A 25,768-nucleotide genomic window follows, 5' to 3' on the forward strand; every position below is an offset into this window, starting at 1 on the left:
AATATAAACAAGCAGAGAATATGCCTTAAGTTTCTGAATTAAAATATGCTCACGGATTGAATGTTTATTTCACTGTCATCTACTTTGGCGACCAAACTTTATTCGTAGCTAAAAGAACAGGATGATGTACTGTATTTGAATCTCTGAATCTATGTAATGCTCATTTACCTAAATGTCCTAAAAAATGTCTTTCTCGTTCCATTTGACCCATTTTTCTGCTAGAATTTCAGTAGTTAATACTAAAATCTAAAAATTTTGTGTTCAACTTTGACTTCTGTAATTTTTATTGTACATATAATATAATTACAATATAAAAACACTTTGTTTTACTGTCAACCAGTTACGAAAAATAATTTATTTTCGTAACTGGTTAAGATAAGTAAATGGTTTCGAGACTTCAAAGATTATTGAAAATTGTCTTTAACTTTAAATATCAAAATTTAAAAAATAACATTTTCTTATAAATTTCATACATGATTTTGTCTAATTAAAGATAACTAATAATAATACCTACATCAAAAGTAGACTTTTAATCTCGTCTTAAGCTTATTATACTGTATATAACTCGGTAATTATGTGAGGGAAAAAAAGACAGCATGAATTGATAAAGAAGCAAAATAAAAGTAGTCAAATAAAAAATAATAAAAATATACTAAAAAATAAAAAATATGAAAAAATCAGACTTTACTTGCCGAATGCCTCCTAGTTATTTATGATAGGTTACAGAAATGTGACGGCATTGCATTAACACCATCATTTGTTATTATATACCATAATACGTCATTATGGATGTAATGAGATTTACAATAACGCTAATTGTGCATTCCTATTGTTATTATTACTACTTCTACGGTTATTAACCTTTATAGAAATGATCTTAGGCCGCACCAATAACCTTCGCCTTAGTTTTTTGCGATAATTGCTATTGGGTTCGAATTCAAAAGCTCATATAGTATGTAAGTGCTATAATAACGTTTTTGAGTTATAATTAGCAGTATTTTCTATGCCTTAATGTTTACAAATATACATCAACGATAACGCAAATTTTATTTTATGTTATTGCACCATACGCGCTTATAAAGATCAAAGTTTGGAAACCTATGGAGTGTTGCATAAGTCACTCAGTTGTAATAATGTAATTAAAGTGTTAAAAGCCCATTAAATTTGAAATTGATAAAATAACAAAAAATATCGTTTGAATTTTAAATAAAAACATTGTATTTTAATATACAGAATGGTGGGTGTCGTAAAAGATATAACACTAAGAATGCAACATCTGTTAAATAGGGAAAAATTGTGTAAATTCCTTAAGGCACTTTGAAATAATTTTATTCCCTGAAACATTTAAAACTTTTTGGGAATTATTAAAGTTCAAATCGATTTTTTGCGATTTTTGTAACTTTGAATTTTTATGGGAATTTGCAAACATTTTCGAAAATTTGTTTGAAATATACAAAGATTTTTTGGGACTCTTAAGGAATTTTCGGAGATTTAAGTACATTTTGAAAGGATTTTCGATGACTTCCTTGGGATTTCCAAAGACTTGTGATTTGGCTCATGAAAAGACTTCCAATATACTCATTTAAATTTCAATGAAGTTTAGTACATCTAGAAAATTAGAGATTCTCGTGTCTTAAAAGCTATTTTATTGTTGATTTGGTAATTTTCGAAACTTATAAAAATGTTCATCATTTTATTCAATACGAAAAGATAATTCACTATCATATACATGTATATGTATGTGAGCATTCTTCGCTTATGTTAAGATTATCAAGTAATACCATGTGAGAATCACATGGGGGTTAGCCGTAAATTACTTCTAAGATAAGCGTGAGAAAACGATAGAGGGTTGTTTATGAATTCCTTAACATAGGCGAGAGAAAAATTGATGATGGGTCAGGGAATCGTGGGAAAAAGCCTGGAATGTGGCTTATCAATGCTCTTAAAAAGAGAGGGATGCGCTCGGGGGTGGATAAGACATGTGTATCGGGGGGCATTCCGGCCTTGGTTCTTGACAAGTAAAAGAGTACCTCAAAATTTCCTTTGTTTTATTTTTTTTCTTTTCATAACGATACCGAAATCTTACATGTATGTATATGTATATCTCTCCAGATATTAATAATGATCCACATTCTGCCCGTAATTAGCAGAGACAAGATTGATTATCAAATGAAAATTTTTACTTACTTTACTACTAAATTTCATACCAGGTGAAAGAAAAGGTTACGTACCTTAAAGAAAGCCGATATAGCGATATATTCTTTGTAATTTCTAGGGATTAAGAATCACATAATCATCACATAAAAATTAATAAATTGAGAGTCACAATTTTAACAAATTTCTATCAAATCTTATTCAATTCCCTAAATAAAGTAATAATAACTAATTGAAAATTGTGATGGTGCTAGTATTTTATTAATAAGCATTTATTGGTTTTAGAAATTATTATGTTGATGACCATTAGTAATGTTATTTTGTACATTACTTTTATATTTGGTTTTAGTAAATAATGTTGAAATATTCAGTTCAAAACAACGAATAAAGCGCGTTCGTATTCCATAAATGTATGACGTAACACTATCAATGTCATAAAGGACGGTTGGTCCAAACATAATTATTGCTTAGGTTAGTATTTTTCCTTTTTCTGGCTCCGTGATAAAAGTGTGTGTAAAAATACATAGAGTTAGTCTACTGCCCGTCGGGTTTTTGTAACGATCGTTAATAATAAGAATAAATGTTTGGTTAATTACACCTACGATCTTATTTTACTGTCACACTACCAAACGGTCTGTTCAAAGATTATCAACAAATAAGCATTATTTAAATTGGTACCTATTTTTATATTAGGTGTACAACTTTGCTTCCGCCGTTTTTGAATAGATGTATGTAGCGGTAAGTAATGATCGAAATAAATAACCCCATGTGGGCATGCAGGAGCCTTGGGCACCTGTTAACATAACCTCATAAAAATATTAGTCTATTTGTGTCTTCATCATAAAGTTATTCGCAATTGAAAATGTCAGTGTACGAGCCAAATTCTCGTCATTTGCGGGAGGTTTTACTTTTCTGCTTCAATATGAAGAAATCTGCTGCTGAGGCTCATCGAATGCTCTCAGATACTTATGGGGAAGCCACTATTAGTGAAAGGACATGTCGTGAGTGGTTTCAGCGCTTCAAGAACGGTGATTTTCACGTCGAAGACCAACATAGCGGTGGAAGAAAGAAGGTTTTCCAAGATGCGAACTTGGAAGCATTACTTGACGAAGACTCGTGTCAAAGTCAACAAGAATTGGCACAATCATTGGGAGTGACTCAACAAACAATCTCAAAACGCCTCAAAGACATGGGAAGGATTCAGAAGCAAGGATATTGGGTGCCGTACGAGTTGAAACCAAGAGATATTGACAGGCGTCTGTTCGCTTGTGAACAGTTGCTTGCAAGGCAAAGACGGAAGGGATTTCTGCATCGTATTGTGACTGGGGACGAGAAATGGGTTCATTACGATAATCCCAAACGCAAAAAGACTTGGGGATATCCCGGCCATGCTTCCACGTCGACGGCCAAACCGTCTATTCATGGTTCCAAAATCATGCTCTGTATTTGGTGGGATCAACTCGGCGTAATATATTATGAGCTGTTACAACCAACTGAAACAATCACAGGTGCTCTTTATCGAACCCAATTAATGCGTTTGAGCCGAGCATTGAAAAAGAAACGGCTGCAATACAACGAGAGACATGATAAAGTGATTTTGCAGCACGATAATGCTCGACCCCATGTTGCGCAAGTGGTCAAGAAATACTTGGAAACATTGAAATGGGAAGTCCTACCCCACCCGCCATATTCTCCTGACCTAGCTCCTTCTGATTATCACTTGTTTCGATCCATGGCACATGGGCTAGCTGACCAACACTTCCGGTCTTATGAAGAAGTAAGAAATTGGATAGAATCGTGGATCGCTTCAAAAGATGTCCAATTTTTTCAACACGGGATTCGTATGCTGCCCGAAAGATGGGAGAAAGTAGTGGCCAGCGATGGACAATACTTTGGATCCTAAAGGTATAATTAGTTTTTTACAATAAAATCGCGAAATTCGGAAAAAAAACGGCGGAAGCAAAGTTGTACACCTAATATTGTTTCATTTTGTTGTATATTTATCTTTTTTTGCAGTCACCGTCATCAATGTTGTTTTTTTAATATTTCATTTTTTTATTTTCGTTTTTCAATTCATGTTTAATGTACCATTCGACCGTTCCAACAAACCCTACTTGTATGTGAGGTGTTATTCCCAAATGCAATAAAAGAACAGATGAACAATACCCCTCAAACGTTTGTATAATTATTTATAATTTGCTAATTTACCTTAATAATTATAAATGTAATATGCATTTTTATACGATTTACGTAACCAACGTTCCGTACACATTTACAAACAATGAACAGATAAATCTAAGCCCAAGTCGTTATTCTTCCAAACATGGGATCGCAAGGTAGACATGAAGTCTAGAATGGCGATATTTCTGTTGCAAAATTACATGCGTGGGGATGAGTAACTAACCATGCAGGGTGGAACTTGAGAAAACAAAGAAAAATCTTATTATTCCACAAATCCTGATAGAATAATAGCCACACTTTAGGATCATTTTAACGCCCCACGCTGGGTAGGTCTTCAGGCAACTAGACTTTCAAATATGCCACCTACACATATTTATGGTAGATTATATACTAAAGACAAAATATCTGCCCCCTGTTACCCGTCGCCCACATTCTTTTATGAGAAAATTAGCCGTAAGTTGTTTCAATCGTGCCATAAATAATTCATTGCAAACCGATCGAAGAATGGGACTTAATTTTCGATCAAGGATGGTGATTCTTAAGATCAAGTCGAAGAGTGATTTTTACCTTTAAGTTGCATGAACGGAATTGCTAGACTTGGCGTCTGCAGAGGCCTACAGAGATGGATTAATTTATAGGCATTTGCACCAATGCACTTGGCAAGAATTTACCTTCAAACATGAAAAGTCGAAAAAAAAGCAGAAAAAGCAGTGGTGCACAAAAAGCGTTATCAGAAAATCTCTCATAAATGAGCGTTAGTAACTAGAGAATCATAGGGCAAGCGCTTCGGGGCTAACATCAGATCCTAAAATGTAATTTTCTAAGAGTTGAATTTCTAAGATTTAGTAAACGAAGTTCGGAAAAAGTAAAAGACAATTGGATTAACTCACACATCAATATTGGGAAATTTGGTTATGCAATAAATTTCGACGTCGAAATGTCGAAGAATAAACATTAGATAAATATGAATTTAATATGTAAATATGAACTGTTGATACAGTAAATTATACAGGGTCCTGCAATAGTGCGTCAGGCTTCCTTAGCCTCTATAAGAATAAAATTAACAATTTTTTTCTTTTGCAGAATTACACAACACATAAAGGCGTATTTCCAGAAATTATTTTCTAATGTATAGAGTGACCCCAAAAAGTGTGGCGACATACAACTTCGTTATTTTAAATGGAACCCTCCAATTTTTTGGCCATTTTCGAATTTTGATTTTTAAAAAATCAAAATACGTCAAAACTTACCTTAATAGGTCCTCTTTAAGCTCCAGAAAATTGATTCCGACATTCATAGCGGTTAGCTCACAATACCGATTTCTGTGGAACCTTGCAGTTGTCAAATTTTTCAAATTTTTACAAATAACTCGGAAACGGTAAATTTTAAAGATGGTATACCTCACATAAACTGACTTTAAAATTTAACGAGAAATCCGAAAATGGCAAAAAAATTGGAGGGTTCCATTTAAAATAACGAAGTTCTATGTCGTCACACTTTTTGGGGTCACTCTGTACATTAGAAAATAATTTCTGGAAATACGTCGTTATGTGTTGTGTAATTCTGCAAAAGAAAAAAATTGTTAACTTTATTCTTGTAGAGGCTAAGGAAGCCTGACGCACTATTGCAGGACCCTGTATACATTAGTTCCGTTAACAACCTTTTTATTATTAGCTTTAATTTCAGAACGCAAGATTCAAACACTGGACAATTAATCTTGCCCTTAATCGGTCAAGAATATGGTTGTGATCCAGAATGTTAACATTCAATATAAACACTATTTATTAACCATTTTATTTACCTTAACACTATTGACCTTAAAAATTGGTACGGCAGCCATTCTTATCACCCGTTAGCAAGCACATACAAGCTAAATACAAACAGTGAAAACGATGAAGCACTAGTTCTTATGAAAACCATAGCACCGAGAAAAGGCAAAATAAAAAGAATAATTCTGAAATGCATATCTTCACAAACTGCGGGCTCATACTAATCATCATCAGCTAAAGAGCTAAAGAGATCAATTATAAATAACACAGTTGTAGAAACATGGAAACAAATGAATAATATATGTATGTACAGTCGTGTTTCTAATTGTTGGTAACTAGCAAATAAAATAAAGACATGATTTGGTGTGTGTATTTAGGAAAATGCCGAATATACATATTGATTAAACTTTAGCCTCAATAAAAAATTGATTCATCATATCCGATTTTACAGAAAGATGCGTATAATGTTTTCCTTTACTTACATGCATTTAAAAACTTAATTAATAAAACAAATTACATTTAGTTATAGCACTGATTACTAACTCGAGGTAGTAAATTATAGTTCCTATAATGCATAAAAAAGGTACATCCTGTATTCTAGGAATCTCGTTGCAAATAATGAAAACCTAAAACCGTACCTGAAAAGCATACCAGAAAATTATTTCTCCAACGTTGTAAATGCATGTAAGAAACAGGATTCAAACTCATTAAACGTTAAGACTTTTAGTTACGAACAATTATGTTATTATTATTATTATTATTAAGTATATAAATGAAAATCATGCACATTATTAGATTAATTACGTTAATGAAAGTCCAGCATGCGTCAACAAGGCTCAGCATTTGTGTGAAATATACAAAAACCTATTAGAAAACAATTATTCTTTTTTAAATATTATAATGTAAACGATAGTATTATTAAGGTAATCAAATATGAAATTTTGTTTGTGACCGTTTCAATGAAAATATTTAAACGCAAAATTGCTAAATCATTAGAAAAGTATGTTACGCTCTTTTCTACAGTTAGGGTAGGTTATAATTTAGATTTAATTAACCGGTGGATCTATTATATGATTTTTGTCTTTTCTTATTTATTTTCTAAAATTTTTTGGTTAATAAATGCACTTATCGTTAAGAGCGTTCGATTTTCAACCAATTATATCAATCTACTAGTGAATAAATGTTAAGTCAAGGTAATATGACCAGTTTGATTATTTTTCAACGGTACCTTTACCATGTCAATAGCTTATTTGTTATCAAATATTACGACTTATTATCAAAGAGTCATTTGCACTTTGAATTAATAGTAAATGTAGCAAGATTAATCACATTTCGCTCGAAGATATGTACACTTTCTGATTCATTCTAACTGATGAAAGAATTCTGATAATATAGTAAGTATTTATAAAACATGTACCTAATAATTATACTAGTACTGGGGGACAAGAAATATTTTTAGGCACTTGTCAAGCTGAATATGTATAACTCAGCAACATGTTTCATCTGATGAATTTTGACTGCATACTTGCTCAACCTTCCGTTAGGCGCGTCAGCTGATGAGGCGCCCTTACTCGCTATGGGTCTGGGAGATCCGTATGAATAAACATCGTATTTTTTATAATTTTAGCGCGTTTAAAATACAAGCAAATGATCAACAATAACTTCCTTGTTTGTAATATACACAGTGCTTTAAAATACATAATTTACAACTGTATTTAGACAAGTTAAAAAAAATGAAATACAGCTTTAACTAGTTAAAATTTATTTAGGTACCCTTTTAAAAATGATATCGCTTACAATGAACGAAAATTACTCATTATCTCCTGTTTCTATTATGGTTTTCTTATTCTAAACAACTTTAACATATTGTTCTTGCGTGTTGACTCAAACACAAATAGACATTTCATTTTTCGCACACATACTTTGTTTTTGAAATTTTTTGTATTTCTTTATAGGACGAGTCACATCATTTTCTTTTTCTTGTTTGTGCGATAGCTCCAGGTTGTTCCTCTCCGGCTAACGCTTCCGACCTATATTTTGCTAATAAGATTTTTAATTCGGAGGGCAAATTTGGAATTTGAGACCTTTAAAATGCCAATGACTCTGTTCGTTCCATAAACAAAAATTTTTGCAAATTTGGCGGGTTATTCTTTGGTTAAAAAATATATACATTTTGGCAATTATTTTTAAAAGCCATGCAAAGGCAATTGTGATCGATATATGCGCAATGAGTTTTTTTAATTTCAAATACGTAAATTGCACAATTTAGATATCGACAAGCATCAATAAATTATGTTTACAACCAACAACTTCGTGTTATGTCAGGGCAAATGCTATTTGAAATACGTCTTTAGTTGTTTGATAGAGATATTTGAAATTGTTAAAAACAATATTTGGAGTCTAAAGCAGAACGAACAGGACATCTTGCAGATTTGGCTAATACCAATAACAAATTTAAATTAAAAAACAATCAGGTATTTCTTACATTGAATTGTTCGCATCACAATTTAGACGACACTCGTGTGAAAAGTTATTTCACAATGTAGTGTTAACTGGGTAAGGTCATGACTGTTAAAGTGAATGTAATGGTAAATCCATCACGGCAAAAGACTTATCAGAGGCACAGTTAACGCTTGAATACTTGTGTCAGTTTTCTTCTAATTATAGGTATTAGAAGTTCAAATACGTCGACCTGAAGAAAAAATATTAATAAGTACAACGAACTTATCAATTTTTTTCCCCCAGTTATCTCCAGGATTTACGTCAATGCAAAACATGTCAACAACCAGGCAAGAACAGAGATAAGAGAAATGGGCGCCATTTCTTTTTATCTGCAGCAAAAAAGAGAAGGTGCTCTGAACTGGGTAGCTCTGAAACATGTAAGAGCTGACCAGTAGAAATGTATTACATTGAACAGTTTCACCAATCATTAGCATCATTGCAGGAACCATGGGAGACACCTTGATGATATCGAAAAAAATCGAACTCGATTGAATAATGTAATGTTGTTTATTTTCAACCATATATTTAATTTTCGCATTATTAACCTGATTGCAAATTGAAATGTCATATTACATAACTCAGTTTTCTACCTTAATTTCCCACGCTCATCTGCTAACTTATTTTAATAAATTTCTCCCATTGTTTCAATCAAACTTTACATTTCTTACAACATGTGTATTTCTTTTTACGGTTTGCTTTATCGTCTAAAATATCGCATTAGAGCATTTCAAATCTTTCTGGTAAACAGCTAACATCTAACTACATGCATGATGTTTCATTTATCCATGCAAGCATGAGAAAATATGAAATTAAAAAATATAAATGTAATGTAGTATAAATATAAATATAATTGTATGCTACATTATATTTATATCCAATATCAATTATATTAATTGTTTATATATTTTTATATTTTATTATATGTATTTATTATATCATAGATGTTAAATATTGGTATTTCGGTATGATTTGGAAAACTAAGATAGGTTATTTCGCCATAGCTGAAACCGTTCGGAACTTACGATTGTCGAAAGTATAAAAAGTGCCATATTTAAAAAAAAGCTGGATCCTAATACTAAGCCTTTGTGCCACTCTGTATGTTTAAAACTACGTTCAGCCTATAACTCTGCTCAATCTTGTAAGTTCTATGTTGAAACCATTCTTCTAACTCTGCGATATTTTAAGTCAACTGCCGTTCCAATTATTCTGGGACTATATGTACTTGAATAGGATGAATGCAACTAAATTTTATAATTTCTTTTGCCTTTTGATAAGTCAACTCTTATTTAATTATTAGCAAATTCAGTTTCTATAATCAAACAACTTACGCTTTAAATGAGTCAATTTCCGTTGATAAGACGATATTTATCTCCTACTTTTAGAACAAATTTTTAATGGGAAAGAAATGAGCTCTAATTAATGGCGGCATTGACGCAATTCTAGCTGCCACGATACAATCTATCTTTACAGTACATATTAATTGATTTTGAGATATTTACAGACAACTCCCATTAGATATTCTACAAAGGCTCTGGGTAATAATTTTTTGAGAGTGCTAATGGCCCATAATTATTTCGCAAATAACAGGATATCGTATTATGACCACCTATGAAGATACGAAAATTTTGGAGTCTTGTAAGGCCTGCGTAAGTGCCTCCAAAACTAACTAACCTATGAAACAATGGAACATTGGAAAAAGATGTTTTACATTTTCTTTTAATGTCAGCGTTAGGGTAAATAAACATAATATCATCACAGAAATTGACAGGATAATCGTGTGCGGTCCCTGTAAACTCATATTAGTATTCATAACGTGTTCTGTATTCAGTTGTTGAGGTGTTATTTAGAAGAATAAAGTCTTCTGTTGGAGGATGAGGTCAAGAATACAAACAACATTCTAGGTTTGACAAGTTACTCGCATACTAATATAGTTTAATTCACTATTTAAAATTGCTGAAAGCGTTTGGTAAAATTGAATTTATTCAATAATTAACGCGTGGAAAACAGTATAGTGGAAATTGTTTTGTTTGATGATAAACAATAATATCGCGCTGCATAGGTAGAATAAGTCCCTAATAATTTCGTTCTATATGTATAAAATTAGACAGCATTTTCAGAACACAAGAATAATTTCATGGTCGATGGTAGGTTGAACGTTTATGGAAAACAAGAGAAATTATTTTTCCAAAAATTTTCAAATATAGATAGTTGGTCTTGCTTTATGAATCTAAAATATTTTCAGCAAGGCGATGATGTAGATTATACATATATTATTATTCATACATATACTATTTCGTGTGGTGCATCGCTATCGTGATTCGACCGATGAGTTGTACTTGCAAAAAATGGTGTAAAAGCTTTTCGAAAGTTTGGAAGCCATTATATCGCCGTTGTCCTTCGGCCTATGAGTCGTATTTTTACAAAAGGCAGATTGTAGAGTTTTTTGTACATTTTAGTATTGATATCATTTCTAAGGTGATTCAGTCGGGTGTTAGCGCGGCAACAAATAAGATATTTGTAATCCGGAACTATTAATTCGCATAATCGGGTATTCTTTTGTTTCAGACTCGTGGATTACGTCGCTAGTGTAGCTGTGTGATTGACTAAAAGTGAGTCTCATGAAATGTCATTTAGTAATTCTAGAGTTTCAAAAATTCCTGGAAAATCTTCAACTTCTGGTATATCTTTATGTTGGGCACACTATATGTTATTTTATTTCGCATATCTTTACCAAATTCAATTATTGTCTTATGAAAGTGTCATTTTTTGTTTCTTTTCAAGTATGATTTCTTTTACCGAATTAACTTCCCATGTCTCAAATATGTATTATAAGTTTTGAAATTCAGACATAGTGTATCCAAGATAAGAATATCCAGCATGGGGATAAAATGAAATTATTATTTATCCAATTAATTTTACAGGTTTTTAATAGGTTGAAATATTTAAATTCAAATATATATACCTATACATACATACATACATATGTATATTATGATCAAATTGGTAATACATGTATTGGGATCTTAGAAACTGTGAGAAATATAAATGTGGTTAAGTGGACACTTTAGAGAATTTCATGAAAAGATCATATCCGGTTTATTTTTTACCGTCTTCCAGCAAAATGAGAAATTTTTTCGAAAATTCCGTTTTAAACTTTGTTCAATAGTTCTTACCGTTTTTGACTGATTTAATGCGTTGTATACATGGTTCTAGAAATTTCAAATGTACATTTAAACTCGAGCCTAAATTTTTTATTCTAGGTACTCAATATTGACTTTTTTGAAAGATATTTACAGTTTTTCTTAAAATTTTTGGGAGTAATTTAATGTCCTATACACATCGTTCTTCCGGAGGTCTCAAGCGTACACCAACATTTTTAGTGGATGTTTAAAACGGTTCTTAAGATATTTACAAGTTTTTGACTGATTTAATGCGTTGTACACATGTTTGTCTGGGAGATTTCAAATGTACACTTTCAGTGATCGGTTTGATATGAAACCGGGTTTTTTTTAATATTTACAGATTTTTGCACAGGTTGTTACAACGCGATTTAAATTCACAAAAAGCATGAATTTTGAAGAATGTTTCGGAAATGTCTTCGAATTTGCTCTAGGTGATTTTTCAACAATTGCAAATTTGATAGATCAGCGACAGTAAAAATTGGAAAAAAAAATGTAATATACAAAAATTAAATGAAAAAGAATTTTAATCGGTACGTCAGAAAAAAATTATGTTTTATACTCAGCAAGTAAATTATTTTTCTCGGCACAGCCACGTGTTCGACTTGGCTATGAATTTCGTTGTGATAGTAAATTTAGTACTTTTCTCTTTTGTAAAAGAAGTAACTATTGTCATCTTGTACCGGGATCGAATAATATACATTTTTCAGTATTTCTGCCACAGATAGGCTTCACTGCACAGTTGCATGAAACACTGGTGCATACTACATAAAATTACCTAATGATAATCTATTCATGATTCATTGCCTCAAACATTCTATACCAGTTATTTGTTTTTATTGTTCCACGACCTTAACTAGTCGGACAATGCATTTCACTACTGTATCATATTTGCATGATTGTGGTTTTGTATGGTTAATTTCAATCAATTTGCTTGGTGCTATAAGAATTGCGCTGCAAATGACGGCTCTACAACACCTACAAAAGTAGACGGTTTTTGCTAATAAGATGTCGATCCATTTCAACAAATTTGGTCTTGACCTATGATGAATTTGTAGTGAAATGTAATAATGATGTCGTTAAACCGTTGAGGAAAAAATTTTCTTTCTTTTCAAAGTTCGAAGATGGGGTTTATTAACATAAATTTTGCACGTAGGTTGAGCGACTACATTTTGCCGAAAATAGCAATTGACGTCAATACCAAACTACCAAGCTGATTTCTAAATATGTTTTGATTTAATTACCAAACTTTTATAAAATTAATTTGCTTGGGGCTCTCTGTAATAATAGAAAATTTAGTTGGTGGTTAAATAATTAATTATCCATAATATTTTGGTCAGAGGCAATTATTTTTCCTTATAGCGTATTAAAGTTTAATAAAAAATTAAATACAAATCGATCACCCATCTCGATCTCTTGCTTGTATCGCAGTTACATGCGTTAATGTTGATCCAGGGACTGAAAAATAAATCATTGTTGCTACATTATAACAATCTCTTTGTTATCCCTACGCCAAGTTATAATTAAGTATTATTTAATCAATTATGGTGAAGTGGTGGTTATGCGAAGATTATCAGGACACCCCCCAAAATAATCTACTTCAAAATACTAGTTAACATATTTATATCAAACTTACTTTAAATATACCACTGAGGGGTTGCCTCGACAATTTTTTATCTTACGTTTGTTTAGCATTTTTTTCTGTTTTCAAGTTATTTGCGAAACTATGAAGTTCTTTTATTCATTTGGTTAAAATTTCTCCCTTTTGCCGTTTTCATTTTGGATTCTATAAACTATACGTACCGGAAATATAGTATACTAGGAAATTAGGATAACATTATCGATAATAAAATCTGCCTTGAGGTCATTCCGTTCAGTCATCCAGATTTCATATTTTTATTATTTACTTCAGTCGCACTTGTTCTACCTATTTTTTTGTAAACGCGAAAAATTTCAAATTCAAACCATTTCTTATGGAGCATAAATTTTCTATTTAAGTGTAGTTTTAAGAATATAAGATATACAAGGTGCTTCCAGCCAAGTGTTGAATCTTTTGCAATTTTGGTTGCAAGATTAGCTTTGCATTAATATTGCAATGATGATGCATTTTGTGTAAAACCAACATTTTTTTAATGATACTCTTCTTTGACCTTAGTACCTTCCGAACCTAACTCTTTGAAATTTTTCTCTTTGAGGATATCGAAAACTTTGAATTCATTATAGTAGAGAGATCACACTATGCAATAGTTATTTTGCAACAAGTTGTTAAATTTTTTCATTCTCCTCAATTTCTGGAATTTAAGTTTGGAATTTTAAGCATTTATGCAGAAGTAAATTCTATGAATATGATGTTGGTTAGAATTATAAAATGAAAATTTGCAATTAAATTTACTTTGTGGTCATGCCACTGGTTTTAACTGATTGTTACAGATAGATAAAGAATGAAACTAAGCATAAAGAGAGACAAAGTAGAGCAGGTCACTGAAAAAATTAAGCAAAAAATTAGATTTGGTTTTAAAATGTGAATTAAAGGAAACATATGAATGAAGGATAAAAAATTTACCCATTTTTCGACAAAGTGACTTTCTGCAATATTACTTTCTACAGGTGCGATTTTCTAACTCATGGAAAATTTCTAATTATTTCTAACAAAAAATAAACTTTCTATTCAAACAATATCTGTAATTTTACAGCCTTGTGAACCAGTTTATTTTGAGGGAAATTCATAAAGTCCTTGGAAATTTTGCTCTTGATGGAAATTAGAGCCATATAATATATATATATGTGTAAAAGAGTCAGTTACTAAAATTATATCAGTAAAACAATTAGAGAGAGTTTTAATCCGAAATTGTCGAATTCTAATAAATAAGGAACCATTTAGTAATAAACCGATACTTCTTTCACAAACTAATGAAAAAATTACAACTGCTACTAAAACAATAGTCACTGTTACCACGATCATAACTATCAAAGAGCTAACTGCCACATATCAAGTTTCCGAGACGAATTGCTCAAAAACAATCAGATACAATATTAGATATTATAAAACAAACGAGAGAGTTCGATGGATGTTTTGGTGATGGTCTAGTCACTCTTTAGCAAGGCTTAATTCGAGATATCTAACTTTAAGAAAGTAATTGCATTCTGTTCAATAAAAGCTGTTTTAATATAGATTAGGAGGTAATAAATTTGGTTTATATGACCTTCTATTGCGATTATTTTCCAAACTATTAATAAAACTTGTTTAACAACAAAATCCATAAGAAGAAGATTAACGTCTATCATGATTTTATGCCTCATTTCATCTCAATTCGACCGTTCCAAAGACCGGTTTTAAATCTATTAGACCTCGTCAGTTCGATTCATCTCGAGTCAATTAAATGCAGGCAAAAGTTGGCAATGTTAACAAGTATAAGTGTAGGTATAAGCGAATTGAGTCTCTAGGAAAATATACCTACCACCGTCATTTGCCGTATCTTAACCAAATCTTTGACCATAAGCAGCGTAACTTAATGTACAAGGCCAAGTTACAAAGCAATGAAGATGAACGCATAATTGTGAGACAAATTTCAGAAGACGATTAAGGCCTACTTCGGGTTTATGCCTTACTTCAGCTCAACAATTTATTAATTCGAGCAACTCAAAAACCGGTTTCGATTATATTAGACCTGGTCACTTCCATTCGTCAAATGCAGAGCTGGAATGAGGCATAAAGTCGTAATAGACCTTAATCTTCTTAGATTTTTCATACGACTATTTGCATTCATTTTCCACAAAGGCCCTAAAATGTTTCCAATCCCAGCAAACGTTAACAATACGATCAAGAAAGGTAAATATTTACGTTGTATTAAAACCACTACCTATTCTGTTATTACTAGGCATAAAAACCAAGCTTTCTGAATATGTAGTTAGTTATCAACTATCTACACAGGCACCTAACTACTTAGACAAATATTTTGCGACCGCGGCAATTTAGATGCAAAACATTCTTGATTGACATTTTACAATTCAGCAAACGTGTTTACACCGTTAGACATAATTTTAATTCATGTTCTCAAAAAGAAATAAATTGGACATTAATTTGTGAAAGCCATTAAATGAATTAAATATCGTGGTATAAAAATGACAAATTACGCAAAAGACCGAATAGAAAGAAAATATTGGTGTTTTGCATGAGAAGATTTGATTGGCATATTATTGCGGAGAAATAAATGTAAACGAAAGAGAAAATTCCCTTAACAAAATAAATATTTTTTAAACGTTTTCTATCTAAAATTTTCTATTCCCATTTTTTCTTCAACTTTTAAAGCAAAATAATTACCTTCAACAATAAATCGATAGACTAAAATAATCTTCACTGTCCCTGTAGCTTTAACAAAAGTCCATGGCGTTGTTTCTCTTATGTAAGAGGAATTGTATTCTGTCCTTTGACAAGAGGACTTTGATCTTAGGTGACTGCGCGGTTCAATTATTGATCTCTTATTAATTTACAATGATCGTGAAAGAGTATTATATTAACAGGTAAAACTAAACCACAAGAAGACATGAAACAAAGATGTATTTAGATTTATTAGAGAGAGAGTTATTCAAATAAAGTATAGAGCATTTTCTCTCGGAAAGAAATCAGACGTACCATTGGACAATGCTTTACAAAAAAAAACATCCAAAAAATGTGTTTTTTGCAACATAATATATATTTATTACCAAATATCTCAATTTAAAAAATGTGGCAACCCACAGGACTGAGTATACTGATTCTTTAAATCAAGCTCCGACAGTTAAAGCGTTAATAAAGTAAAAGTTTCCTTCGCCATTGTCAAGAATTTTATAGAAGAAACAACGTGCACATTAGAGTTGAAGCAGTGGATGTATGCAAGTACTTATGAGAGACTGAAGTTTCCCAAAAAACTAACGAGGTTTTGCTCAATTACTGAATTAATATAAATATTTTTCCAGAGATCTGTCATTAGGGTTTCTGCAGGTTAATAATGCTAAAGTAATATAATTTACCAATTTAATCCGTTTTTTTTGACTACGTAATTATATCACACAATAAATGTTAAAAAAACCATTATAAAGTACCAAGGATGCCCGTCGAACATCCATTTTTACACTAGACTTGAATGAATATTTCTTCCAATCATTTTTTTACATATGGAAAATACATGATTAATAAAATTCTTAAATGCCTTGAAAAAAAATATTCCTGGACAAAGATAAAGTCCTGAACGTTAAAATTAATTGCTAACACACAAAAATGTTCAAGGTTCGACTATAAACAGTGTAACAAATGCGAGTCTACGTATGGGGATCTCATAAATTGTAAGAGATAAATAGTCGGCTACATGGAAGCAAAGTTGCGTATTTTGACACTTAACAATAATCTATTTGCGAATTTAAAAAATCCAAATACTTTCGGTAATATCCGATAAAAACCGAAAATTTAGATTTTCATTTTTGTCAAAAAACTCAGAAACTGTTATTCGCAGAAAGTTGATAATGAAACATTATTAGAGCACTTTTTGTCTGGCTTTCTACTGGTATGATCGATATTTTTACTCGATGATTGATTTTTGAAATATCATGGACCACTTTGGATTTTCTTTTGGACGTTATCTTGGATTTTTACAAAATTAGAATCTACATAAAATTTCCTTTCTAGCGATGTATTATGTTCCAGTATTTTAGTGAATTTCATATGAATATTTCCGAAAGTATTCGGATTTAAAAAAATTCGCAAATGAATTATTATTGAGGGTCAAAATACAGAACATTGTCTCTAACTTAACCGATTTAATATCTCTTACCGTTTCCAAGTTCCCCATACATAGAACTCAAATTTGTTACATTTTGTATAACATAACATTAGTTTTGAAATATTTAACTTTATTCCAATATGAAAGAAAACCAATGGTGAGTTGTCAAAAACATTTAGTAAGTTGTATTCCAACCGGTATACTGCGCATATTTCTCACTCTTTCTGACGGTTCGGAATTGGTTTACCTTTCTGTTGACATGTTGTTTATTTAATTTTTTCTTTTTGGTTGGTTTCAGCGATCTAGTGAAAATTTGAGAATCTCGAATAAGAATTTAAACTTGATCAATTTCCATGCAAATGGAGAATAATTTGCATAAAAAAATAATTTGTCTAGAAATTTTTGTGTTAGAATTTATATTTTGGCTAGAAAAAAAACTTAACATTAATGGTTAAAATTATTTTGATTTTCAGACAAGACATTCTATATTCGCATTTCGTGTGGGCTTAATTGAAACATTCGAAGAACGGTTTCGAGTCTGTTAACTCTACTAACAGTTCAATTCAATTCTGGTCAATAATACACGACAAGAAAAATCAGGAAAAATTGGCTGAAAATCTATAGCAGGGTCCGGTTTGACCGGTAACATTTTTTTATGTAAAATTGACTAGAATCTTTTGTATGCACTCCTGAGAGATGATAATCGATCACACCAAAAATGTGAAAATTCTTCCTCGAGACTTTGACTTTGTACAAAAGCTTGTTATATTAGTTGCAACAGACTATCTCACATTTTATTTTCTCCGAGTTAGTATTAACATTTGGATTTTATGGCCTTCTATCGTTGGAAAATTATGTTGCATCCTCTCAAGTTATTCAAATTTCAAGGATATCCAGGCCAGTTTATTCTGTTCTAAATCACCTATTTTCTAATTAGATAAAAAAAGAATTGATATACAGGGTGCCCTTTTTAACTGCATGCACTATTCCTATCTCCAAAACAGTTATAGTTACAAGCTAGGTTAAATTAGGAGTTTGTGAAGCTCATTTAGCAAACCCCTAGAATGTTGCCAAATTTGGCACATTATCTACAAATACTTGATCTACAACCACATTAATATAAAAACAAAACGGAGTGAAAAAAACAACAAAACTTATAATCTAAATTTTAACAATTCGTTTTATTAAAATCCAAATATAAATTCCATATTGTACATAGAAAAATAAGAAATAATACAATACACTTTAAGATTTATAAATGAAAAAATTGACAGTTCCAGTAAATGTAGTCTTTTCAGTTAGATTTTTCTAATTTTACTGTGAAAAGAGCAAAGATCCTTGAATTGACCGTCATCGACAGCACCAAAAAACACATCAAATCACGCTAATTAACAATTCAATTTGTTAAAACTCACCTGAAGATGTTTTGTGTTAAAATACAACCGACCTAACATAACATGCGGCTTATTTTCGCTTGTAAATAAAGAAAAAAATAAGAACGTTGAGTTCATACCATTACCGACCGTTTATAAATTAGATTGCAGGACAGTTTTTTCACAAATTTTTAGGTAAAACTCCACTTTTTCCGTAAATCGCTCGCATTTTATTTTCGCTTATTCGTTCGTTAGATCGCAGTATTATTCATGGCTAGTTTCGCACGGAGCAAAAATAGAAAGTGTAAAACTCGCTGATTTGGTATATACCGGAACGTGAGACACTGGCTTTCATTGACGTCAATCTGCGCTAGCAGATTTACATGTGCAACCGAATTTCAGATGAATAGGTGTTCGACTGATCAATTGGAAATTGAACGACACAAGATAATTGTTTTCTTTTGCGTAATCAAGCTTCCCGGATAAACGCAGCATCAATTCCTTTATTCTCATGAGCTAAGGTTCTGAAAGATTTCATATTTGTTGGTTTGAATTCATCAATTGGTCAAGTTCTACTTACTAAACGAGTTTTACAATTTTACAGAATGGACCAAATATCATCAAAATGTTGAATGATTGGAAATATCCCTCTATCGGAAAAGTTCAGTATCTAACCATAACAACTCAAAATCTAAATTTAAATCAACTAAATAGAGAATAACCATATTCTCAAACCAAAAATACAGTCAATTTTATCTGTTACTACAGAGTTGCTCATAAATTTCTGTATCGGGGGGCCGTTATTCCTATAACAGCTTTAGTCTATTTTTTACATTCTATATGTATAAAGGTCGTTCATTAGAAAGTTTTGAAGAATAAAAAAAGGCAACTTCCTCAAATTTGTTATAAGGCCATAGTAGGTCATAATCTATCTTATACAATTTCACTAGCACAGAATTGTTAGTTGTATTCGATTTTCGAGGCAATTATATTTTAAAATATGTTACTTTTTGCACTTTCAAGAGTTGTGAGTTTTGAATGGCTAGGGTTATGCAAAAATCATTTCTATATCTCTATCTTAACTTTTCGGATGCCTCTAAGCCTTCTGAGTCTCTAATTTGATACTTGAAATTTTTTCCTTTCTTAACTAACTTTAAATTCTATTCGTCTTCAAAAGTTAATATAAAAATATGAAAATAATTTTTGCATAACTTAAACCATTCCTAGGATACCATTCTCGAAAGTGCAAATTGTTTCATATTTCGAAAGTGATTATGTCAAACATGGTTAAAATTTCGAAACGCTTCCAAAATTTTCTAAATATACTGGTAATTTCATTTCAAATTTCGACATTCCCAGGTGTTTTAAATACAAAAGGCAATTCCGCACTATTGAAACTATTTCTATAAGATGGAATATGACTTATTATAACAGGGTTCAGGAAATTGTCATTTTTAGTTCTCCAAAATTGTCTATAGAATGGACTACGTGAATCACCCTGTATATTCAGTGCTAAAATGAAGAATTGTGTTGCGTTCATTAGGTCTCAATGTACCAATGCATTTTTTCTCTTCTTCTCTTCGACTGAAATTTCTATTTTTCTCAGTAACCCAAAATGAGTTTGAGTTGCCTTGTATAACAGCTACACAAAGAATGTTATGGACACGAAACGAAAAAAAGGTTGATACATTCTCTCTAGGCACATTTTATCTGTACCGCGCTTACTATAAAACTCCAATAAAGGAGATTTTATGTTCCTTTCGAATATGTAAAAATATCTGGAACCAAATATTTACAATAATGAAGTTGAAGTTAGTCCTATTTAACTGCCATAAATGTCAAAAAATAGACAATTGTGAACAGATTACATGGTGAAAAATTATGTTAAGATTAGAGGGAAAGTCCAACTTACCCCTATATTATTGTTGTGGACTAAATATTATCAAACATAATGAAACTCATTAGAGATAATGCCGTAAAATCCTATTTATCTAAAATGAAAGGATATACACAGTGTTCCACTTAAAAAAGATCAACCTATTACAGTTTACCTAGTTTACGAGGCTTGTAGGTTTTATTAGATTACAAATTCTATTATCACAATACGGGAAAAATACTAAAATTTTGTTTTTTTTTTTAATTCTTAAATGAAACACATTATGGTTGTCCGGACATCATGTACAATTTAATGGGCAAATAAGGTTTCAGATATTATTTTGACAATTATTATTATAAGTATTTTTACGTGCGACTATCTAGTTCCAGTAAACTTTTTGATCTGAAACCAATATTTTATAATGCCATAAACTATATTTTTTGTTTCATAACTACAATAATCGACAATCATAAAATACTAAGAGAGTTACTTGGCATGCATTCTTTTTAAGTTGTTTAATTGTTCGTGTAAAGGATGATTAGAAAATACCTTAAGTAATAAATGCATATTATCGGTTATCAGTCAAATGTTTGATGGTAAATTGCTTGATAATTGCTTGATCAACGCCCTACGACTACGGTTCACCGCCTACCGCAAGGTTTTTTAAAATGTTCTCCCGTTATAATATGGAGTAAAAATGCTAATTAATGCACAAATCCTGGTTGATTAATCATATCCTTAATTTATGCAGAATCTATTTTTTTATTTAGCTTTTAAACGAATTTAAAATCAATACAAATTGTAAAACATGTATAATAAAAATTATTGTCATTATCTTGAAAATGAACACTATTAGTCACAAGTTTTGAATTATCATTGTTTTTAAATTAACTGCTTAATCCCAAAGCAGAAAACAATAACGTATACCTAAGTGAAGTTGCGGTTAGGCCTGCTTAACCACATATACATTAGAGGTCAATACTGCGAATTCCTTTCTATTGTGATCACATAAATTAAGAACGTTAATTGAGCTATTTGTTTTTAATGAATAGTGGACAAAGACCAAGGAAGAAGAATTTCTTCTGTAATGTTTTTTTGTTCCTTGCGATAAAATTTCTTTCACGTGAATTAAAAATTCCTCCTTCTTTTACATCAAATTAACATGTTTATGAATTGTCAATTTTATTATTAATGGTGATAGACCATTAATTCGGGTTATACTAAGGGTCGATAAAATTGTTTACAATAATTTCAGTTTTGAATTTGATAATTGGACATGAACAGTTATGTGAAATCCTAATGACTAGAATTTTGATGAAGAAGTTGAAAGTAGTGGAAAATGAAAGATCAAATTCCTCATTAATTTTCAGATATTTATTTTTTGTTATCTCCTTTATTTACAATCGGTAATTAATAACCTATTGCAAATGAACAGATAGAAATGTTAAGTGCTTGAAAGAAAAGTAATAGCTATAACTGCATATAGTACTGCCAGTGTCACGATCATTTTTGACTCCTAAAAATAAGGATTTTGGTAAAATTTTTTTTTTTAATTTGCTTAAGTACTGTATGTAAGTGTGACGATTACATCTATTTTTTTTACACCAAGATATAAGTTGCCTAGTTAATGATTGTTAAGGCTAACATATTTTCAACTGTAAGTATTCATGTGCTGCAGGATATCCGTGATAAAACTACAAGATAAAATAGTCAATGTTCGTTAATTAGAGGAACGATTAGAAAGCTATAGATTATAAATGATGGTGAACACAATGTACCGGGTGTTTCTGAAAAGCTCTTTTCCATTTTCTTTTATTGTTGGGCTAAATGGAAAAATTGCAAAACCTGATAGCCCACGTCCTATAGACTGGTACTGAGTACTTGTGTAAATTTGTACGTTGATTCTATGAAATGGCCAACAGACCGGTCACCATATATAAGACCAATGTATTGTACGCAAAAGGTAAGCAAAGTACTCCCAGGAACAAACTGAACAATTTGTTAAAGCATACCTGTCCCATAAATAATGCTGTGGCGGCTTTCTTGATTCCCTTTCATATGTTATTGGCGAGGGAGGCTAGGAAAATCTTATACTTCATAACACAAGTCTAAGGGAGAATGAGCTCGAAACAAAACAACCTGCAAAGGCATGCCTGTCATGCCAAAAGTGCTGACTTCAGTATCAAACCCATCGCGACTATGCAGCGGTTTCTTGACTTAATTTCCCTTGACATATTGTTACAGGGGGGGCGCCAAGTGGGGCACATACAGACTTGAAAACAAAAATCAGGGGAGAACGTATTCGAGACAAACTCACTATAGGCCGAATTTAAAAGTCATGTCTTGGTCGAGATGCTATTTGACATGTTCTCTGTGATAAAATTGTTATCCAACACAGAATATAGCCTTCTCGAAAAGGAAATACTGGCACTGGACTGAATCCAACATACTCAAAGCAAACTGCTGCTGGTTTATCGAAGGCTCGAAAAATTTGAGATGGCGTTGGTACCAGAAAATCAGCTGGAATTGCAGCCTCCAGGCGAGTCTGGGAAAGTACACATTAATATTTCGAGCGAAGATGCATGCCTTCGAAATATGCGCCAATCTTGAGCTTCTTAAGATATTATTCGAGCGATTTCGCATTTGAATGACGTAAACATTTAATACTCTTTACACGAGTGATTATTAAAACAAAACATCGCACTAGACTAGGAACAGTAAATGTAAGACACTGATTAAATCATTTCCTATTTACAACTATCAAACATTTGACATACACACACAAATCAATTTATCCGAGATATGCCTCAGCTATTTCAAGGCTTATTTGAGTTTTTTAATGATCACCCTTTATTATTATGAAAGATTCTTTAAAACGCGTCACTTGGAAATTAGGCGATGCAAAATCGCTCAATCGCCCAGATTTTGCACTAACACCATTACAAAATACAACTGAACAAACAAAAACATAACAATTTATTCCTGCAATCAAAGCAGGGCTCAAATTACTTGCTACTCCGAAATGCTTCGTAATTAGGCATTTGGCATTCCTAATTACAAAGGCCAGAGTAACCCGTACTTCAAATTTTTCCTAATCATGTATATCACAACTTCCAAGAAATATAATTATAAATTGGACCATTTATAAATAACTAAACATCCTACATATTTCTCAGAAATAAAACTTTTGATCATCCATGGCGATATGAAGTTCTCATCTGATTTTAACGGGTTCTACCGAATGTTCAATATTTGACTATAGCAACTAAAGAAAAACAGTGAAAAATTACAAATGTTATATCATGGTACAGATACTTACAAATTCAACAAAAAATTTGAATGCATTTTCTACGTTCGTACTTACAAAATTGGATTCTATAGCGAAGCAAGGAGTCATAGTCCAGATTAGGTACGTAAAAATGTATAGATATACATATGTCTAGACAAACACTATCATCAGTAAATATTTCAATTGGGTAAAAAAATTTTAAACATACAGTACCTATAAGCTTTATGAAAATTATTTTTGTGTACCTATACAAGGAGTGTTTGCTTCCGTAAAATGGTATAAGTTTTGGTCAGATAGTCTCTACGTAAGGCACACTATAAATATTATCCACCAGTATGATTCAACTGAAATCTGTACTTACACGTAGAAGCAGCTAAATCGAAGACTGGATTAAATATCGCAAACTTAAGTCAAATGTCACCAGAAAAAACCAAATACGAGAAAATATTATAACGTCAAGAAAAACTTTTGTACTTTTAAAATTTGTAGATTGTTGATGTAGAACCAACCTGTCTACAGAAGCAACTTATAAAAAGACATTGGTAAATTAAATTAAAGTTTCACCTATAGCGTCTAAACGAATAATATTTTTGGTAAAAAAATAGATCTCATTTAAAAAAAAACTTCATATTATATTCAAGCTGGATTCACTTAATGTAACTAATTACCTTTTTCAATAAACCAAAATAGATTTGCGATTAAATAAGTTCACCCTGTAAAAGATTTCCATGCCCACTTCTAAGTTTATCTTGCGGTTGAAATATCAACGAAGAACCCACGGTACCATGTGATCGGCGCATTGACGTCAATGGTGACCTCCGGATAACTCAAGCCACCACTAAAGTAGAGATGGCATAATGGAATCGACACGACGACGTCGCACTTACAACTACATTATTTCGTCGTTTATCGAACATTTTTCTGCCCCTTGTATAAAAGAAAAATATGCGATAACTGCCTACACGCCAATAAAACGTGGTGTGTGAAATTTTTTAAAATTTAATGTCGTAAATGGTGATAACGCTAATGCGAATTGCTTATGCAAGGTTGGTTTAGGTATGCACTGATTGCTTAAAAAGCGATTTTGATTGGAACTACGCATTAGGAATTGTGATTAATGCGACATATGAATATTCATAAAATGTAACATTATATAAATTAGGGCATAAATAAAATTCAGCCCTTCAGCTGTACTCACCACTATATTTATAGCAAACTGCAGCGCTAAAGACCACTAACTCATTTTTAAGCTTTGTTACCGAATCGATAAAGTTTATCTCTAAGAAACAGCGGTTTCAGATTAATTGAAATCAAAGACCTTCCATCTTATTAGAAATGCATTTTATGTAATGTGCCATGTGCGCGTTATGTGTTTCAATGACAATATGGTAGCTGGAGTTTACCTTTATACAACAATGGGATATATGGGAAGCTTAAGAATTTTTTCCCTAAAAGATTATTTTATACACACAAGATTCTCCCTATCAAAATACCTATTCTGCAATTTTTGAAATCAAGTCAACAGGATATCACAATGATGCGAGAAATCTTTTATTACTAACGTGGGATCATAGATTGAATTTCGAGGCAACATTGAACTTTCACGAAATTTATTTTCCCGACGTGAAATTTCATTTATGAAATAATTTATTTATGAAATTTCACGTTGAAAATAATATATTATTTTGT

The 25,768-nt window shown here is 31.6% G+C and overlaps 1 protein-coding gene across 3 annotated transcripts in view; it reads right to left on the minus strand.

Moving 5' to 3' along the window:
* IP3K1 (inositol-trisphosphate 3-kinase-like protein) overlaps positions 1–25,768 on the minus strand; it is a 69,281-nt gene that overhangs the window by 27,578 nt on the left and 15,935 nt on the right. Inside the window, exon 1 of one of the 3 annotated variants that reach the window (XM_066392136.1) lies at positions 18,957–19,198. The exons of the other annotated variants lie outside the window; for them this stretch is intronic. Coding sequence (XP_066248233.1) covers positions 18,957–19,052 — 96 coding nt within the window. The 5' untranslated portion in view covers positions 19,053–19,198. Of the gene's footprint in view, positions 1–18,956; positions 19,199–25,768 lie in introns of those variants that run through there. 3 annotated transcript variants of the gene reach the window in all.

The sequence above is a fragment of the Euwallacea similis genome, chromosome 7 (genome assembly GCF_039881205.1).
Source record: "Euwallacea similis isolate ESF13 chromosome 7, ESF131.1, whole genome shotgun sequence".
Classification (NCBI taxonomy): Eukaryota; Metazoa; Arthropoda; class Insecta; order Coleoptera; family Curculionidae; genus Euwallacea; species Euwallacea similis.